Below are 18,751 nucleotides of genomic sequence, written 5' to 3'. Positions count from 1 at the left end.
CCGCGGAGAGAGGTGCGGGTGTCACCGGTGGCCCCTCCCTGTGCGGGGCCACGTGGCGGGCGCGGGCGCGGGCCGTGCCCGGGGGAAAGAACCTGGCCCGTGGGGAAAAGAACCACAGAGGCGGCGCCCCGCTGAGCCGAAAGCTGCGGGTTGGGGAGCGTAGAGGCGGCAGCGGTTAGCGGGAGGGTAGGAGGCAGGCGGGCGCATGGGGCGCCCCGGCCCCGCCGGCAGCGCGCCCCCTTGGGCCCAGCCGAGCTGAACGCCCTCACCGCCTGGCCTCGAACTCGCGCCCCGAGGCCATGCCGGTCATGAAGGGGTTGCTGGCCCCGCAAAACACCTTCCTGGACACTATCGCCACCCGCTTCGACGGCACGCGTGAGTGAGGCCTAGGCTGGGGCTGGGGGCTCGTGCTGGGGACCAAGACTCCTTCAGGGCCGGCTTGGTCTCCTGGATGTGGTGAGACCCGAGGCGAGGGGGGAGAGTGGAGTTGCGGGTCTAGGAACCCCCGGCGCCGCGGTGAAGGAACTGGGCGCGCTGTGCGAGGGGAGGCGGGAGAGAGCCAAGAGCGCGGGGGGCGGGGGGCAAGGTAAGGGGTGTGACTGGAGGCGTGAGGGCTCTTTGTGGGGCAAAACGGAGGAGAGGCCTTGGGAGGCGCCCACTCCTGGGTAGAGCTCTGCTGGCCCGGGGCGCGTGTGTCGGTATCCGAGACCCGGAGGTCGGACCTCTGAGGTCTACTCCCAGACGGCTCCGGCATCCCCTTCCCCCAGGGAAAAGAGAGAGGGAGGGAGAGAAAGAGAAGAGATCAGACTTCAGCAGGACCTAGTTTAGATTAAGGTCACGCACCCCCAAATCCTGGCGCGTCTGTGTCTGAGGGAGGTGAGGCAGGAGGAGGGGGTGGGCCTTGTGAGGAAGGGAACGCCCTGGTCGCCCACCTTAGCTTGGTTTCCGCGTTCAGCACCTTGGACAGCCACACTCCTTCCCCGCCTCTTCTCCCGCCTTTCCCTTTTTCCTACTTTGCAGCCTAGAGGTCTCTGCCTGCCCCCTGGGCACCCTCGCCAGGTCTGAAAGATGGGGGAGCCCTGCCCGAGGGCTGAAACTGAGCTGCCGGGGCTCTACCCGCCTCCCCACCCTTCCTCCACACACGCCTCCCTTGTTTCCATAGCGCCCATCACCCAGGCGACGAGCTCTGGGATGGAGGAAGGAGGCTGCTGCCCAGGGCCCAGCGCCTCCCAGGCACCCTCAGTGTCCCCATCAGCAGCCCCACCCTTAGACATTCATCCTTCCTAGCGCCCTGGGACTGGTGTGTCTCAGGCCCCTTCCCTCAGCTGAGACTCTGTCCCTGGATGGCCCATAGAGCCCCTCTGTGGCCTCCCACCCACTGGAACTGGAGGGAGCCAGCTCAGGTCCTGCTCCTGGTGGTTGCTGGAGCCACAACTTCATTGCCCAATCCTGTCAGAGTTTGAACACTGGGAACAGACCTGAAATTAGTTAAAAGGATGCTAACAAGAGGACCTTTCTTGGAAGGCAGGGAATGGGTCATTACTGTCTCCCTCGTCCCACGAAGGAGATTTGTGAGTTTGGGTAATCTCTGCCTTTTAGTTTCCTATCAATAAAATAGGTATGACATTGCCAGAATCTCTGCCCTCTGCACTCTCTAATAAGATGGCAGGGTAGTGGCTATGGGTGTGCTTTGAAAGCTGTGCGAATGTGGGGGAGTCATTTCACCTTCTCAGCGTAGCACAGACTGTTACCAGGGGTTTTCCCCAGGTAACTCATGTAACTCTCACAACAACCCTGTGAGGAAGCTATATTATCCCCCACTTTGCAGATAAAGAAGCTGAGACACAGAGGAGTTAATTAACTTGCTCAAGGTTACACAACCAGTGAGCAGCAGAGGTGGGTGCCGGAACCCATTCCCTAGCTCACCATGCTATGCTGCCTCCTACAGTAAGAGCTTTCTAGCTTGAAGGCAGAGAAATGAACCACATGAACTCTTGGGGTTCATTCTCCAATCTGCTAGTAGTCTCTGTCCTAGTTCCAGGCCACTCTTAAGCCTTGTCCTTTTGCTCTATCTCTTCTTACTTATTTCAGAATATCCCAAAGGGGATCCAGGAATCACATGGAAGCTGGGGAAGCTTCTGACTCTGTGACCTCTGACAACAGCTTGGGGGAGGTACTTCCCACCTGGAAGCTGAGCTCCCCTCCTGGCCTTGACTGATCTTTACATCTTCTTCCCACAGACAGTAACTTCCTTCTGGCCAACGCACAGGGCCCAAGAGGCTTTCCCATCGTCTACTGCTCTGACGGCTTTTGCGAGCTCACAGGTTACGGCCGCACCGAGGTCATGCAGAAAACATGCAGTTGCCGTTTCCTCTACGGTGCAGAGACCAGTGAGCCAGCCCTGCAGAGGCTTCACAAGGCCCTGGAGGGCCATCAGGAGCACCGGACTGAAATTTGCTTCTACCGGAAGGATGGTGAGGGGCCTGGCCTGCAGCCCTGCCCAGACCCAGGCTTTACCCAGAGTCCAGTTGGCACAGTGGAAGCCTGGGTGCTGGTCCCCACACTACCACAACCACAAGCTGACTGTGTGACACTGAGTGCATCCCTGACCCGTTCTGGGCTTTGGTCTTCCCATATGGAAGGTGAAGGAGTCAGCTGATACAATATCTGGAGTTCTTTCCAACTCTAAACTGTTGCCAAACCCTTTGCCTATGCCCAGGAACCAAGGGGGGTTAGAGATGGCATGGGCTGCTCACCCTCCCCCTCCATCTTTCCACACCTACAGGCTCAGCCTTTTGGTGCCTCCTGGACATGATGCCCATCAAGAATGAGATGGGAGAGGTTGTGCTTTTCCTCTTTTCCTTCAAGGACATCACTCAGAGTGGAGGCCCAGGACTTGGCCCCCCAGGAAGCCATGGGGACAGTCGGCACGGTAACTGCAAGCCTGGGGAGAAGGCACGAATGGTCAGAGGTCCTTGCCCAAGGTCACACAGACATCTCCCTACCCAGCCTCATGGGATGTGCCCCCGCTTATCTCTATATCTTCCTTCCCAATAGAAAACTCCCTTGGCAGGAGGGGAGCCAGCTCAAGACTTCGATTTGCCAAGAGACAGAGCCATACTGTCCTACACAGGCTGACTGGCCACCTTGGCCGCCGGGGCCAGGGAAGCATGAAAACCAATAATGTGAGTCCTGTCTTCACTCCAACATCTCCCAGCTGTGATGCTGAGGCACCCTGTTACTGTCTCCCTGTTTCCCTGTCTCTGGTCTCCTTCCAGCGACTTGTTCCTCTGTCTGCCCATTTCTCATGTCCAACTCTGCTCTATCCCATGTCCCCTCTCATCTCCTTCCATCCCCATCTCCCTTGCTTCTTTGTGATTGACATTACTCTGCTCAGAAGTTGTCACAAGCCTGGGCTCTTGCACCAATTATATCACCTACCTCTCTGGCTGATAAGGTTACCCTATGGGGGGTGAAATCACAAGCTGTGGTCCTGGGGAGAAAGCCCTCACTGTGGGCCTCGCATCTAGCCCTGTGTACCACTCCTAGGACCCTGATAAAGCCACGGGGTCAAGTCTCCAACCCTCTGTGTAGTCCCTAGGGCTCTAGGGAACGGGGAGCCATGCCAGCCTCCCCTCACTCCTGGACATACTGATCTCCCACTGGGTCCCCAGAACCCAAGAGGAACTTGAGGGAGAAGTTAGTGACCCCTCAAGCTAGGGCGTGTGCCTGACTTGTCATCATATCCTTAAGCAGGGTGGAGGTCACAGCTTAAAATACTCTTCACAAAACATAATTGATTCCAAAAGGGGCCTGAGCAGTAGCTTGGCAGAGGGAAGAAGGGTCAGGTGCCAGCCCCTGAACCCTTCTCCTGCACCTTCTGTCTCTTCTCATGGTTGTGTTTACAGTGCCCACTCCCCCCTTTCCCAATCACCTGCCTCTCCCTCTCCCAGCCTTGGCTCCCCTTCCCCCCAAGTGTCCCCAACCATCACCCCTCTCCCCTTAGAACGTGTTTGAGCCAAAGCCATCAGTGCCCGAGTACAAGGTGGCCTCCGTGGGGGGGTCCCGCTGCCTCCTCCTCCACTACAGCGTCCCCAAGGCCGTGTGGGATGGCCTCATCCTGCTTGCCACCTTCTACGTTGCAGTCACCGTCCCCTACAATGTCTGCTTCTTGGGCAATGACGACACCCCCATCACTTCCCGACACACCCTTGTCAGTGACATTGCCGTGGAGATGCTTTTCATCCTGGGTGAGACCCTCTGCCCCACATACACTGGCGGGTGGGTGGAGGGACCCACTCGTCCAAGCCTCGCTCTATCCGGCGCTGCAGGACCCGGTCATTCAGAGCCCATCTGTTTCTGGGTCTTTAAGTCCTAATGGTCCTTGTGCCCTGACTCCTGACCCCTGCAGCCTTCTGCCTCTAGACCTCTCCTCCCTAAGGACCAGCTAAAAGCCCAATCTGTCTCTAACTTCCCCATTCCTGCCTCTAACTCCATCCTGGGTCTCGAAGACTCCTTCCCAGTTTACCCAGTTCCTTGGCCTGAGTTTCTAGACCAAGACACCCCAGTAACAGCCTCTTGCACCCGCAGATATCATCCTGAACTTCCGCACCACCTATGTGTCACAGTCCGGCCAGGTGGTCTCTGCTCCTCGTTCCATTGGCCTTCACTACCTGGCCACCTGGTTCTTTGTTGACCTTATTGCTGCTCTGCCTTTCGACCTGCTTTACATCTTCAACATCACCGTGGTGAGTGACCCCAGTCCCACCGTGCAGCCTAACCTCCCAGCTTCAGCACAGCATCTCTCATTAAGGGATCGACTCCAAAGCCAGACTCAGTCTTTCCCATCAAACTATCTGTGAATATTTGTCAGGCATCTGCTCTAGGTAGAGCCCTGCGCTAGGAGCTGAGAAGGATCTGAGAGGGTCTGCGCTTTTGGGGAGCTCAGCTCACAATCTCTGAGGGAAGCTAAGACAAATGAAAAGCTAAGTAGGGCTACCAAGGCAGCATTGGCCTGATGCCAAGTGAATGGTACTTTTCACATTTTTATTTAACAAACAACGGATGAGCATTTAGCTGTCTGCAAAGCACTGTGTGGTGCATGGTCACTGTGGGGTAAAGGGACAAATTCAGCCTCCAAGCAGCCAAGCTGGTGAGGGGGCAGGACTACTGAAGGGGACAGCAGAAACAGAAGAGGTGAATGAAATGAAAAACAGGGCCTAGGAATTGTGCACAGAGGCTGGGCATGGAGCTGGCTGATGTTGGAGTTCCAGGCTGAAATATGGGTGTGGGTAAAAATAACCTAAAATCTAGCCAGTGCCAAGAAGTTAAAAGCACCCCAGGTGGGCAGAGGCGACAGTGGCCTGGGAAGGGTTCCTGAGGGAGTGAGAGTAGACCCTAGATGAATGGTAGGATTTGGCTGGCAGGAGATGAGGAGAGAGAGCATTTGGGGGAAGCAGAGCAAACCCAGGCAAGGAGGGAGAGGTTGTGGGTGGGTTTGGACACAGAGTGCTAAGACCTGTGTCCTCCCAGCTCCTTAGGGACTGAAGGAAGTGCCCTTGAGTGGCCAGCTCTGCACTCAACCAGTAGGTAGTAGGTCTTCTCAAGTCCAGGGGGAGGGAGTCCCACCCTCTGTCCCCAGACCCCCTTGGTTTTGGGTGGGGAAGTGGAGAGCAGTTTCCCTGTGTGCTCCTCTCTCTGCCACACTTAGCTATAGTGGGAAACCACCTACACGCAGCCAGATTTAACTAGCTGCCAACAAGCCGTGGGCCTCTTCTGGCTGCTTACACGTGTGTGCATGCTCCCACACACGTGCATGTGTGTCTGCCCTGAGGCTCTGGCCATCCCTGGCAGAGCTCCCAACCCCTCCCCATCCCCTGTGCCCACCAGGCTGTGTCAGCTAAGCAGACAGCTGCCCCTGGGGAAAGAGAGAGCTACAGAGAGCATCTTGTCCCTCCTCCCAGGCAGTGCCCCCTCCTCTGGTAACTTGAGGAGCACTTTACCGTTTACTAAGTTCTTTCACACACATCATCACATAGGAGCCTCACAATAACGCTTCAGGGCAATTCTCTTGTCTCTCTTTTTCAGAGATGTATGCAGGGGCTTAGAGAGGTTAAGTGGCTTGCTGAAGGTCACACAGATAGCAGTGACAGGCAGGAGATTGGAACCAGGTCTCCAGACTCCTAGTCTAGTAGTCTTCCCAACATAGTACCCTGCTTTCCAGGAAACCAGGGTGCCAAGTGGAGGGTCTGGTGTAAAGGGAGGTGAGGAGCAGTGCTGGGGCCGGAGGGAGGAGCCAGGTCTGGGATAATCTGGTCCAAGGAGAGGGAGAGGAGGGTCCCAAGGGAGTGGGGCCCAGGGACAGCTGACTGGAGGAAGCCCTGAAGGACTAAAGTCAGGAGCTCTAGGAGCTGGGGGCAACCATTAAGCCCTGGAGAGCATCCACATGCGGGACTTGGGGCCCCCTCCTTCACCTAAAATGAGAGAAAATGTATGAGGCAGATCAGGAGGCGTGTAGGGCCAGGGATACCAGAGATGCTCCTGGAGGCACCCACAAGGACAGTGAAGGGCCTTTGTACCAGGTTACCCACCAGAGCCCCCAGCCCCAGTAGTGAGAAGATAAGCCCCCACCTGCTGCTCATCTCCAAGACTGGAAGAGCTAACTGAAGCATTAATAACCACAATGGAAACAGTTGCGGTGGTAATATTAGCTAACATTTACAGGACCCTTACTAGTGCCACTAGCTCCACCAACCCCCATTTAGCACCATGAGGGTTGACATCTCGAAGCCCAGGCTCCCTCGGTCCCTGCTCTCCCTCCCTCAACATTGCAGCAAGACCCTCGCATCTGCAGCTGACCCACAAGGGGAAAGGTCCTTAAACCTTCCCCAGTCCTTGCCTGTCCCCACTCTACCATGCGTCTCTCTGATTTGAGGGTGACTTTCATCACAGCTACTGTTGTCACTAACAACCAGCTCTTGTCTGCAGCCGATTGTGCCTTGGACACTAGGGGCTTTGTGCAGGGGCAGAGGTCACTCTGTCCATTCACCCGCCTTTGACCAGGACTTACTTCTTCACGCCCCCAGTGCTAGGTTAGCATGACACAAAGTGGACTTTGGTGTTAGCCCAGATCTATCATTTCCTTGGTCTGTGACCTTGAGCAAGTCACTAACCTCTCTGAGCCTTAGTTTACTCATCTGCAAATTGGGAACAATGGTGAGACTTGGACTGAAGGCATAACTTTTCTTTTGAGGATTGCAAATACTTAAGCCGAGTCCCGACACATAGTAAGTACTTACTAAGTGTTAGCTGTTATTAGTTTTAGTGTTATTTTCCCACTCCCACCATCTCCCCCTGCATTTCCCGGTCACCTCAGGACAGCAGAGACATTTTCCCTGCTGCAGCTTCCCCTGGCTCCAGGGCATCTGATGGCACATGGAGGTGGAACATGGGGGGACACGGAGGCTCTGAGGAGTAGTGCCTCTGACAGCCTCCCCCGCCACACCCCTGCAGACATCTCTGGTGCACCTGCTGAAGACAGTGCGGCTGCTGCGGCTGCTGCGGCTGCTGCAGAAGCTGGAGCGGTACTCGCAGTGCAGCGCCGTGGTGCTCACACTGCTCATGTCCGCCTTTGCGCTCCTTGCCCACTGGATGGCTTGTGTCTGGTATGTCATCGGGCGCCAGGAGATGGAGGCCAATGACCCGCTGCTCTGGGACATCGGTGAGCCAGTGACCCTAGATGTTCCCTGACCAACCATTCACCTGCCCTGTCCCCTCAGGCACCCAAGCTGACACCTCCACCAGGACCCCCACCCACCACCCACATTCCTCTGTTCATCCAGCCAACGTGCACAGAGCTCCTTCTGGATCAAACATAAGAATACTGATGTATAGACGAGGCCTTTGCCTTCCCGGGACCTCACAGCCTAGCAGGGGAGCAGGATCGGTGATAGGCAACCGAAGTACAGCATGGGGCACACTCTAGCAGCAGAGGCGTTTGGGGCAGAGGGAGCCGTGTTTCTCCCCGGCCCCTTCGGGTGGCTCCCTACTGCCGTCAAAACAGAGACCACACTGCACACCCCACGTGGCGCTGCAGCCTCCCCCATCCCCACCTGCCTTCTCCAGCCCACACCCCCTGTGCTGCGGCTACCCTGGCCTCCCCCCGGCACCCAAGTTGTACTGTTTTCTCCCTTTGAGTCTTGAACATGTTCTCCTCTCCGGAATCCTTTTCTTTTTATCTTCCCTCCCTTCACCTAGGTGGCTTATCTATTCCTTGCAGTTTCAGCTAAAATGCTCTGTCTTAAGGGGGCCTTTCAGGAACCACACTCTCCCCCCACCCACTGTGGTGCCTCTCCCTAACCCCGTATGTCTCCTAAGGCACCCTATATCTCCCTTTGAGTAGTTCACTTCCCACCTGTAATGACTTATTTCATGTCTCTTTCCCCCTCCAGACTGTAATTTCCACCAGGGCAGGGAGAATGGCTGGCTGGGTCCAGTCCCAGCACCCTGTACACAGGAGGCGCTCCATAAGTGGCAGAAGCCCCTGAACAGTCAGCAGCGTAGGGAGTTGGTAGCCTTGAACTGCACCCTAGGGAGCTGGTAGCCTTGAACTGCACCCGTAACCAGGTCGCCTGGGGGCGGCCCAGGCGAAGGCCGCTCCTCACATTTCCTGTGCCAACCCACACAAACCTCCCCTCTCCTCGGTAAATACTTGACCAAAGCCAAGTGCAGGCGGCTCAGGGAAACCCAGTTCGCCACCACTGGTGCAGCAGGGGCTCCTTGCGTCCCTCCACCCTCCAGGCTGGCTGCACGAGCTGGGCAAGCGGCTGGAGGTGCCCTATGTCAACGGCTCGGAGGGCGGCCCGTCTCGTCGCAGCGCCTACATTGCCGCGCTTTACTTCACGCTAAGCAGCCTCACCAGCGTGGGCTTTGGCAACGTGTGCGCCAACACGGACGTGGAGAAGATCTTCTCCATCTGCACTATGCTCATAGGCGGTGAGGCCAGGCCCGCGCAGCCCCGGTGTGGACAGGGAAGCTGGGGCCCAAAGGCGGCCACCCAGACAGTCCTGCAGTCGTTCATAGACGTTTCCTCTGAGCCTGGGGGATGCCACAGACAGGCGTGGTCTCCTGCTAAGGGGTGGGAAACTCAAGTTCATGACCTAATTGGGGGGGGGCGGGGATGAGAGGAGCGTCAGGTCTGACCCCTCTAGGGACCACTCTCTATTTCCCTCCCCAAGCCAGCACCTGGCACCAGGGAGGCACGTAGGAGCCCACTGGCTCTCCTGCCCTTCCCTAGGGACCCAGAGGCCCGTCCGGGGCAGGGTGGGTTTGCGCGCGGGGCCCGCCCTAACCTGCCGCCCGTGCTGCAGCGCTCATGCACGCCGTGGTGTTCGGCAACGTCACGGCCATCATCCAGCGCATGTACTCGCGCCGCTCGCTCTACCACCGCCGCATGAAGGACCTCAAGGACTTCATCCGCGTGCACCGCCTGCCGCGGGCGCTCAAGCAGCGCATGCTCGAGTACTTCCAGACCACGTGGGCTGTCAACAGCGGCATCGACGCCAACGAGGTAGTGTGCGGGGCTCCCGGCCTGCGCCCCCTGGCGGTGCGGCGGGGAAGGGGGCACAGCCTCCCCGGGTTTGCAGTGGAGGCAGATGGGGGCCAGGGAGGTGAGGTGTTATTCACAGGGCACACACCCACCCAAATCCACATCCCTTTTCCTGTGCACTAGAATGAGGGGGCTGAAAGGGAGCTCAGGCCGTAGCTAATGCCATGCTCCCTTCAGCCACCATTGCCCGAGCGCCTGTTGCGGGCCAGGCGCTGTGCTGGACACTGCGAGCTCCGAGGTGATCACACTCAGCTCTTTCCCTCAGGGAGACACCAGTCTAGTAAGGGAGGCAGACAGGTACATAAATTACACAGTGAATGGGACTCTGCTGGAGGGATGTATGTGCTACTTGGGATCCCCATTGTGTCTGGGCCTAGAGGAGTCGGGGAATGTGGCACAGAAGAGGGGACACCGTGAAGGACAAGAAGGAAGTTGGCCTGCTACCAGAAGGCTATTCCGGGCAGAAAGAGCAATAGGGACTCAGGTCCATAAATGTGGACACAAAAGAGCAGGGTGAGTTCAGGAAACTGAAAGTAGTTCAGTGAGCCATCAGGAACGGGAATGTGAGCACTGTGGAGGGTGGATAGGGAGAGGAGAGCAGGCCCAGGTCGTCGATTGCCTTGACTTTAGATTTTATCCTGCAACATGTTTAGGTTGGGGAGTGGTCTGGGGAATCTAGGAGATATTTCTGAGAGCAGGTGCCATGGGACTTGGTGATCCTGATTGCAGAAGAGGAGCTCAGAGTGATTCCCAAGTTTCTGGCTTCGGGAAAGGGGTGTGATGGGAGCATACAAAAGGGAGACTGTACATAGGGGTGAAAATGAGAGTCCAGTGTGGTGCCTGTGGTGCCCTGGAGGTAGTTTAAAATATAGGTCTGGAGCCCGACTGGCGTGGCTCAGCAGTTGAGCATTGACCTATGATCCAGGAGATCGTGGTTCAATTCCCAGTCAGGGCACATGCCTGGGGTGTGGGCTCGATCCCCAGTAGGGGGTGTGCAGGAGGCAGCTGATCAATGACTCATCATTGATGTTTCTAGCTCTCTCTCCCTCTCCCTTCCTCTCTCTGTGAAATCAATAAAAATATATTTTAAAAAATCTTTAATATATATCTGGACCCAGATGTAGGGCTCCAAGCTCACAGGGAGTGAGGAAGTCATGGAGCTGATTGTCATGATGCAGGGAGAGTGTGGAAAGTTAGAAGACAACCAAGGAGGTACACTGAGGAAGAGGAGCCTGGGGAGGCAACAAGCCACAGTGGCCAAAGGGCTCCATAGCATGAGGATGGAACTGTGAATATTAAGTGTGGCTCCTAAGGGTCATTGGTAATATTCAAGGTCTAGTGTAACCCTGCAGTTTACAAATGGCCCAGAGAGAGGAAATGGATTGCTCAAGGTCCACGGGGATTTAGGAGCAGAGCTGACTTCTAGTCTCCTGACTTCCAGTTTGAGGCTGACCCACCAGGGACGGTCCTTGCATTTGTGGGGTTGAGTAACCAGGACATTTGTGAGTGACTAGTGTGTGTAACCAAGGTTAGTGGACAGACAGGAAAAGATCTAGTCTCTGCCCCAGCAGTCAGGTCAGGAGGTCCACACACAAGTAAAATTGAGGTTAGACTCACAGAAGTCTTCTGGGAGGTCAGAAATGGGTAACTTCAAAGCAAAGGGCAAGTTAGAGCTTTCTCCTTGGAGACAGCCCAGCACATTTGGAGAAATCAAGTAGTAGCTGCGGGGGGGGTGGCCAGAACGACCTGTGCCCCTTACGCAGTTACTGCGGGACTTCCCGGAGGAGCTGAGAGCTGACATTGCTATGCACCTGAATCGGGAGATCCTGCAGCTGCCGCTGTTCGGAGCAGCCAGCAGGGGCTGCCTGCGGGCCCTCTCCCTGCACATCAAGACTTCATTCTGTGCTCCGGGCGAGTACCTGTTGCGCCGTGGGGACGCCCTGCAGGCCCACTACTATGTCTGCTCAGGCTCGCTTGAGGTGCTCCGTGACAACATGGTGCTGGCCATCCTGGGTGAGAATCCCACCGCCACCTACTACCTACCCTGGAACCTTCCCCCAGAGGCCTTGTGAGTGACCAAGAATCTAGGGACTGGGATACTCCTAGTAGATATCTGGAATTCCTGCTGAGGAGTACTCTTTCTTGGTCCCTTCACCCTACTACCTTTCGACTGTTCCCCTCAGGCCCTCCCTTAATACCATTGGCCATCCTTCAACCCATCAACCCTTCCTCAGTGACTGTCCCCCAAATTAATTGACTCTTCACCACTGACCTTCAACCCCATTGACCTTTACCCTTTAACTGACTGCTCTGGTCATTCTTTATTGATCATTCAATTCCACTGATCATCCCTCCAGCCTTACTGACATCCCTCCAGCCTTACTGACATCCTTCCAGCCTTACCGACATCTCTCATTAACTGTGTCCCAGCTTCACCAGTCGTTCTTCCCTGATCTTTTCCCAATTCCATTGGTCATTTCCACCAATCCCACTGATTGTCCCTCCTTCAACCATCTTTCAAACATACTGACCACCCTTCAAGGCCATTGACTAGTTATATCCTCTTGGTTCTTCTGCCCAGTTGACTGGCCCCAGCTCACTGTCTCCATCCCTTACCCACAGGGAAGGGGGACCTGATCGGGGCAGATACCACTGAGCCAGGGCGGGAGCCTGGGTCAGAAGCAAGCCCAAGCTGTGTGCTGAAGACCAGCGCTGACGTGAAGGCACTGACCTACTGTGGCCTGCAGCAGCTGAGCAGCCGAGGGCTGGCAGAGGTCCTGAGGCTCTATCCTGAGTACAGGGCTGCTTTCCAGGCTGGCCTGCCCCGGGACCTCACTTTCAACCTTCGCCAGGGCTCTGACACCTATGTATGTAGACCCCCTATGGCCTTCATCTCCTCTGAAGTTCCTTCCTTCAAAGCAGACCTCTCCCAGCCTCAGAGAGAGCCTCATGCATTGCATTCCACCCTGTAAAGTCCTTTCTCAACCACAGGCACACCCATCCATTGCCCCTTCCATGCTTAACATCTTCCAACCCCATGGACCATCTCTTACCACCTTTACTTCCAACTGTACTGACCCATCTCCTGTTGGCCACCTCTCAGTTTCACTCCAGACTCCCCAAAGGACCCCCACTTTGGAAACAATCCCTCTCATGTGCCCCTCTATCAAGTCCATCTCTGTACTGGGCACCATCCCCTGGGGCTTCCTCACTCACCAAGCATTTCCTGAGCCCATTTTGGTTAAGGTCTGTAGGTTACACCCTAGGCCTTTGTCACTCTGACTGTCCCACTCAGGATTTCCCTGAGTCAGAGTTGGAGGTATCTCTGACTCAAATTCACAAAAAGGTCCCATATTCTCAAACCCCACAACACTGGTGGGTGAGACTAGGAGTTGCACTAATGGAGTGGGGAGGCATGAGTAAGCTGGATCCCCTCTGCCCCTACAGGGCCTCAGCCACTTCTCCCGATCCCCTCGGCTCTCCCAGGTAACACTCCCTTCCTGGGTGGGGTTGAAGTTGCATGGGGAAGAGGGGAGAGTGGGGGCACCTTTCCTTGGCTCCTCTGCTGCAGGGAGAAGGGAGAGGGGATGGGGAACATCGTCTGCCAGTGAAGACTGTTGCTTAATGAAGGGGACTGTAGTTCACTGCCCTGCAACATCAGCTGCCTCCTCCATCCACAGCCCTGCTTGGAAAGCCTTGGCTCCTCCTCAGACAAGACCCTGCCATCCATCACAGAGCCCGAGCCTGGGTCAGAGCCTGGAGGTGGTCCCAGGCCCCGCCGGCCCCACCTGCTGCCCAACCTTAGCCCAGCACGACCCCGGGGTTCCCTGGTCAGACTTTTGGGCGAGGAGCTATCCCCATTCTCAGCCTTTGTCTCCTCCCCTTCCCTGTCCCCATCCCCATCCCCATCCCCTGCCCTGGCTGGCCGAGGCCACAGCCCCTCCTCTCATGGTCCCCCGAGGGGCTCTGCTGCCAGGAAGCCCCCCCAGCTTCTTATTCCCCCACTGGGAACCTTTGGACCTTCGGACCTCAGTCCTCGGTGAGACACCAGCCTCCCCTGCCTTCCCTATAACACCACTGGTTTCCAGAACCTTCTCTGGGCTCTGTCCCCAGTGCTCCCCACTGTCTGTGCCACCACAGCTTGCAACCCCACCCCTTTGACCATTGCTCCTCCTCAACTCCCTGGCACTGCTGACTCCATTCACTCTCTGCCTGCTCTGCTCTGGCCCTTACTCTCTCCCCATGGGAATCATGACCACTGCCCCTGTCCCAGGGTAGTGGATGGCATTGAGGACTCTGGCAGCACAGTGGAAGCCCCTACATTCCAGTTCAGCAGGAGGCCTGAGCACCCTAGGCCCCACTCTCAGGCCCCTCCTACAGGTAAGGGCCAGCAGTGGACTTCAACTCTTGTCACCCATTTATCTGCAATTCATTCATTCATTCATTCATTCATTCATCCATCTATCCACCCATCCATCCATCTTCCCATCCCATGTGTAGTAAGGGCCCACCATGTGCCAGGTGCTGTGCTGGTAATACGCAGATAAACCAGAGCTGGCCCGCACTCCTGGTGAACTCCCTATCTAGTGGGGGAGACACTTGTATACTCAGATAAATGATTCCAGAACAGCGTGCTCAGTACCACAGCTGAGACAAGAACAGGGGTATGAGATAGGAAAGGAGAGTTCCCCTAACTCTCCTAGAGGGGGGGACTCTTGAGTTGGATCATAAAGGGTGGGTAGGAGTTTGAGGGGTGGAATAAGGCAGTTGTTCTAAGGCATAAAGGCATGACAAGAGCATGTTATGTTCAGATGTCAAAAAGAAGATCCTTAGTGCCTAGAGCTTCGGGAACCAGAAGGATGGGGGGGGGGGGAGGCTGGGGAAGTCATAGGACCTCAAAACCAGCCTGAGAGTTTGGTTTCCCTATCATCCTGACCCCAGAGCTTCCTTTCCCCTTGCTCTCTGCCTACCCAGCGACAGGAGGGGACCGGGCCCAAGCTGTAGACTCATGTTCCCTGCACTCACTGCATCCCTTCACCCCATTCTGCCTGCAGGGACCAGGCCCAGCCGGGGACTAGCCACTGAAGCTGAGGAGGTGAAGGAGAAAGTCTGCCTGCTGAACCAGGAGGTTGGTTGGTGCTGGGTCCTCCCCTCCAACTTTGGAGAATATCATTCTGGGATCAGAGGCATACCTCATATAAAAGCATTTCAGGATTTGGAGTCAAAGTGCTGAATTTAAATATTCACACTAGCTGGATGACCTTGGGCAAGTCCCATAACCACTCTGAACTTTGATTTCCTCATCTAAAAATGGGGGAAATAATGCGTTCTTCCCAGAGTTGTTGCGAGGATGCGATGAGAGCGCACCCATGGCTGGCCCAGTCCCTGGCCCAGTCTAAGTATTCAGTGATCACTGCTTCTCCTCTTTCCCAGATGGCTCAGGTTGTCCTGCCAGGAAAGAGGGCCCCTCCTCCCTGCACCACTGTGGGATGCTCTCCTGCACAGAATGGCCCCCTACCAAATCTCAATGCTCCAGGCCTTACCCTTACCCCAGCCCTGGGAAATGAGTACTAAGCAAACACGGGGGCCAGAAGGTGGGGAGGCTGAGGAGCCTTCAGCCTTGGGGGACCTGGAGCCCGATGTCTGAATCCTGGTCAGGAAGAGCCCAGACTCTGTATGCCGGCTCTGCCTCTGCTTCCTTCCCAGGGATCTCAGAGTCGTGGCCACAGCGAAGCCCCGCCCAGCCCCTGGGAGTTGTCCTTCCCTCCTTCTGATAAACATCCAGCTTCCCAGGGGAGCACCTGGGCTGGGGCGGGGCCACCCCCTGTTCAGCGACATTGAGGGCCAGCCCTGCTGCTGCTCACAGTTTTAGGCCAGTGGCTCCACTTGAGTGTCTATGGGCACGTGGGAAACCTGGTACAATGTAGACTCCTGGGTCTCGCCCAACTTGGAATGTCTGGGGTAAGCCCAGAAATCTTCATTTTTATAAGTTTCTCAGTTGATTATGTACTCCCTGAAATTTGAAAAACACTTGACCTTGTGTGATGGATTTATCTCACAGTAAGGCTACATCTGTCTCTTCAAAGCCATGCATCCTCTTTGAGCACATTTTTCTACATCTTGTAAAAGTGAGGTGTCGGGGAGGATGGCAATAGCTGCTGTCCCTAATCCTTTTTGGAAATTGTCTGGGGTATTTACATCTAGATAAAAATAAGTCCTGCCCCGCCTTCTTCTCAGGGTGACCATGAGCAGAGAGTGGTTATGAAAGGACTTTGTAAACTGTAGAGGGGGGTGCACTTAGGAGGGTAGTGATTGTTATGACACCTGGGAAACAATTTGATGTGTTTTCAACAGATCTCTCGCCTTAACCAAGAAGTGTCTCAGCTCAGCCAGGAGCTCCGACACATGATGGGCCTGCTGCAGGCCAGGCTGGGTCCCCCAGGCCACCCAACAGTGTCAGCTTGGCCCTCAGACCCTCCATGCCTCCAGCCAAGGCCTCCACGCATCTCTCCCTGTCTGTCAAGACCGCCATCTAGCCTCCAGGATACTACTCTCGCTGAGGTCCACTGCCCAGCCACTGTGGGGACAGCAGAGATGGAGGCTATCCACCCCAACCTCAGACCCTACGTGTTGTCTCCCTACCCCTCAGAGCCTGACCCTCTGGGACCCTCCCCAGTGCCAGAGGCCTCACTCCCAACCCCAAGCCTCATGAGGCACAGCTCCAGGTCCAGGTCAGACACATTCCACTGACTCTGGCCCTGGGCCCAGGCCTCTCTGGTGTGGGCGTTGCCACCTGCCATCAGGGAGGGGCTGAGCTCATGGCCTCCTGCCTCAGGTCAGCAGCCACCAGCTGGTCTGGTTGGCTCTGGATTCTCAGGATTTTTTTCACAAAGCCTGGTCACTTCCGACCCTCTTCCCTTCCCCAAACCTTCTCCTTCTCCCTCCTCTGGGAGGGGAGCCACCTAAGGCCATGGAACCCACCAGGCATGAGACAGAGCGCGGTGCCCATTGGCCTGGGAAGATGCGATGTCCTACCTTCTCCCAAGGACCTGGAGGCAGGTAGAGATGGGGGAGCAAAGGGAGATGGGGAAGGGCCCCAGCTCCAGTCTGGGAAATGAAGACTGAGGCAACAGCAGGCAGGATCTTGGTGTCTGCAGCCAGAGAGATAGATTGCAGATTCCACTGCGGAGATACATAGTGACGTTGTGAGGTCTTCTGTCCCGGCCCCTGGGTCTCTGCTGGAAACCTTGAGAGCAGTGTTGCCTCAAGAGGGCTAGGTTTGAGGTCCTGGCAACCAAGACTTCTTAGGCCAAGACTTTTTAGCCCAAGCTGGAGGAGCTCACAGCCTACACAGGAAACAAACTGATGACCCCCAGATATGTATTCTTTGGCTGTCAGCATTTTTTCTTCTTCAAAATATTAATGAGTTGCCAACATTAAAAATTAGGAGAGTACACATAAATACCCAGCTATTCTAGCCTCTCTAAAAAAAAATTGGGAGATCTGGCAATCCATATTCCACCTGGTAATAATCAGCTGGTGTTGGGTGGCCACTGTCCTCTTTAGATGGGGAGGGACTGCACTCTCCACTTCTTCACAGTCCCCATGTTTCTTGATCACCTCCTGACATTCAGCTAACTTCCTTCATTTGAATGATTTGTCTGGTCTCCGTGGGTTTTGAGTTTGCAGTCCTTGCCTTAGAGTGTACTTCCAAGTTCCTGTATCCCAGGGGTACTTTTTGGGCCCAGCAATGTCTATTTCTACTTTTGGGCATGGGCCTGTGTCAACATTTCTGTTTCTCTCTGCAGGCTGTCACTGAAGGTGGCCTCTTCTGTTGCCAGCAACTTGAAATGGTCCCAGCAACACTCCCCGTCCCTCCCCTGCCTTCAGACCTCAGCCAAGCCTGTTCTCCCCTTTTCCAACATGGTCTCACTCAGGGCCCTGACTTCTTGCAAACTCACTTTGGTCTCCAGCTCTCCTTTACCACTCAACACTCTGGGCTCACTTTTGGATAGGAAATAAATTCTCTATTTTTGTAGTTGTTGTCTCTGGCTGTTTCTAGAGGTTGGTCTGAGAGCCCCAGGGCTTTGAAGGAGACTACACTGCAGTCACTCCCCACCATGCCCCAGGGCCCTGTTGCCGTGTCTAGAAAGGGCAAAGGCACCAACCAATTCACTTGGCACCACATTCACGCCACAAGAGGCTCCAGGGATGAGGCAGAAACCTTAATGAGTCCCTATGGGCCATTATACCCCCTCCTCTCCCTACCCCAGTCACAACCATAGATTCAGACATGGTATGCTAGGAGACAGAGTCCTGGCTCAGCCTCACCTCCAGGCCTGGAAAGGTGGCCCACAGAACTCCCCAATGATCCTGTACCTGTTGCAGGCCAGATACAGCAGGGTCTGGGGGAAGAGCTTGTCCCCAGCCAAGCACCTAGTAGGAATCCCATTCTGCTCCAACCTCTTTGAACTCCTAAGCCCTCTCTTCCCACTTAGCTTTCACTTCTCTAATGATCATTGCAGGGGTGGATGGGATGAGTGTTATGATTGTTGTTAGAGACACCCTGGAGATCAGATGGAAATAGGTGTGGGCACTTTTGTGGCAGGTTGTCCCAGAGAGTTCAACTCTCCAGCTCAGGCTCCAGAGTATGATTGGTGTTGGTTGGTGTCATAGAAACAATGCCCACAGCTGTCTCTGGGGTGAGCTTTTGATTCCATATAGGTTTTCAGTAGTGTCCCCAGGGGTGAGATGCAAAAGCAGAGGAGGATGGTCTGTGTTGGGAGGTAGGGAGTGGACAGAAGCATAAGTGGTCTTAATCCATATTGAGGGGAGCAGAAAAAATAGAAACCACCCTGATACATATGGAGAGCAAGGTGGAGCCAAATGAAGTGGTTCTAATCTGTATTTATGAGTGAGAGGCAAAGCAGAAGTGGTCTGACTCTGTATCTGGCATCAGAAACAAGAGCTGGTTCTGGCTGGGTGTGGGGCCAGGCAGAGGCAGAGGTAATGCTGCTGTGTTTTGGAGTCAAGCCAAAGGAGGAGGGTCCCAGTTCACCGCTGGGCAGTGGCAGGGGCTCTCCCTTTGATCGCACCCGGCAGCCTCCAGAGAACCCTTCCTACAGCGCTTCCACCACCTTCCAC

At 55.5% G+C, this 18,751-nt stretch overlaps 1 protein-coding gene across 1 annotated transcript; it reads left to right on the top strand.

Moving 5' to 3' along the window:
- Positions 1 to 299: 299 nt before the first annotated feature.
- On the top strand, positions 300 to 17,644 carry KCNH4 (potassium voltage-gated channel subfamily H member 4; the record flags this gene model as incomplete). The annotated part of the gene is made up of 17 exons (XM_081162023.1): positions 300 to 375; positions 2,241 to 2,474; positions 2,786 to 2,932; positions 3,058 to 3,185; positions 4,007 to 4,250; positions 4,591 to 4,748; positions 7,513 to 7,720; positions 8,800 to 8,994; positions 9,369 to 9,568; positions 11,371 to 11,620; positions 12,230 to 12,474; positions 13,055 to 13,093; positions 13,288 to 13,646; positions 13,881 to 13,987; positions 14,662 to 14,735; positions 15,962 to 16,666; positions 17,416 to 17,644. The coding sequence occupies 16 exons, from the start codon at positions 300 to 302 to the stop codon at positions 16,355 to 16,357; spliced, it is 3,060 nt and encodes a 1,019-aa protein (XP_081018149.1). The 3' UTR covers positions 16,358 to 16,666; positions 17,416 to 17,644.
- Between the last annotated feature and the right edge of the window lie 1,107 nt (positions 17,645 to 18,751).

This window comes from Miniopterus schreibersii (assembly GCF_964146895.1).
Source record: "Miniopterus schreibersii genome assembly, chromosome: 16".
Taxonomy (NCBI): Eukaryota; Metazoa; Chordata; class Mammalia; order Chiroptera; family Miniopteridae; genus Miniopterus; species Miniopterus schreibersii.
Note: the sequence above shows the minus strand (reverse complement) of the source record. Positions and strands in the feature narration are given on the sequence as shown.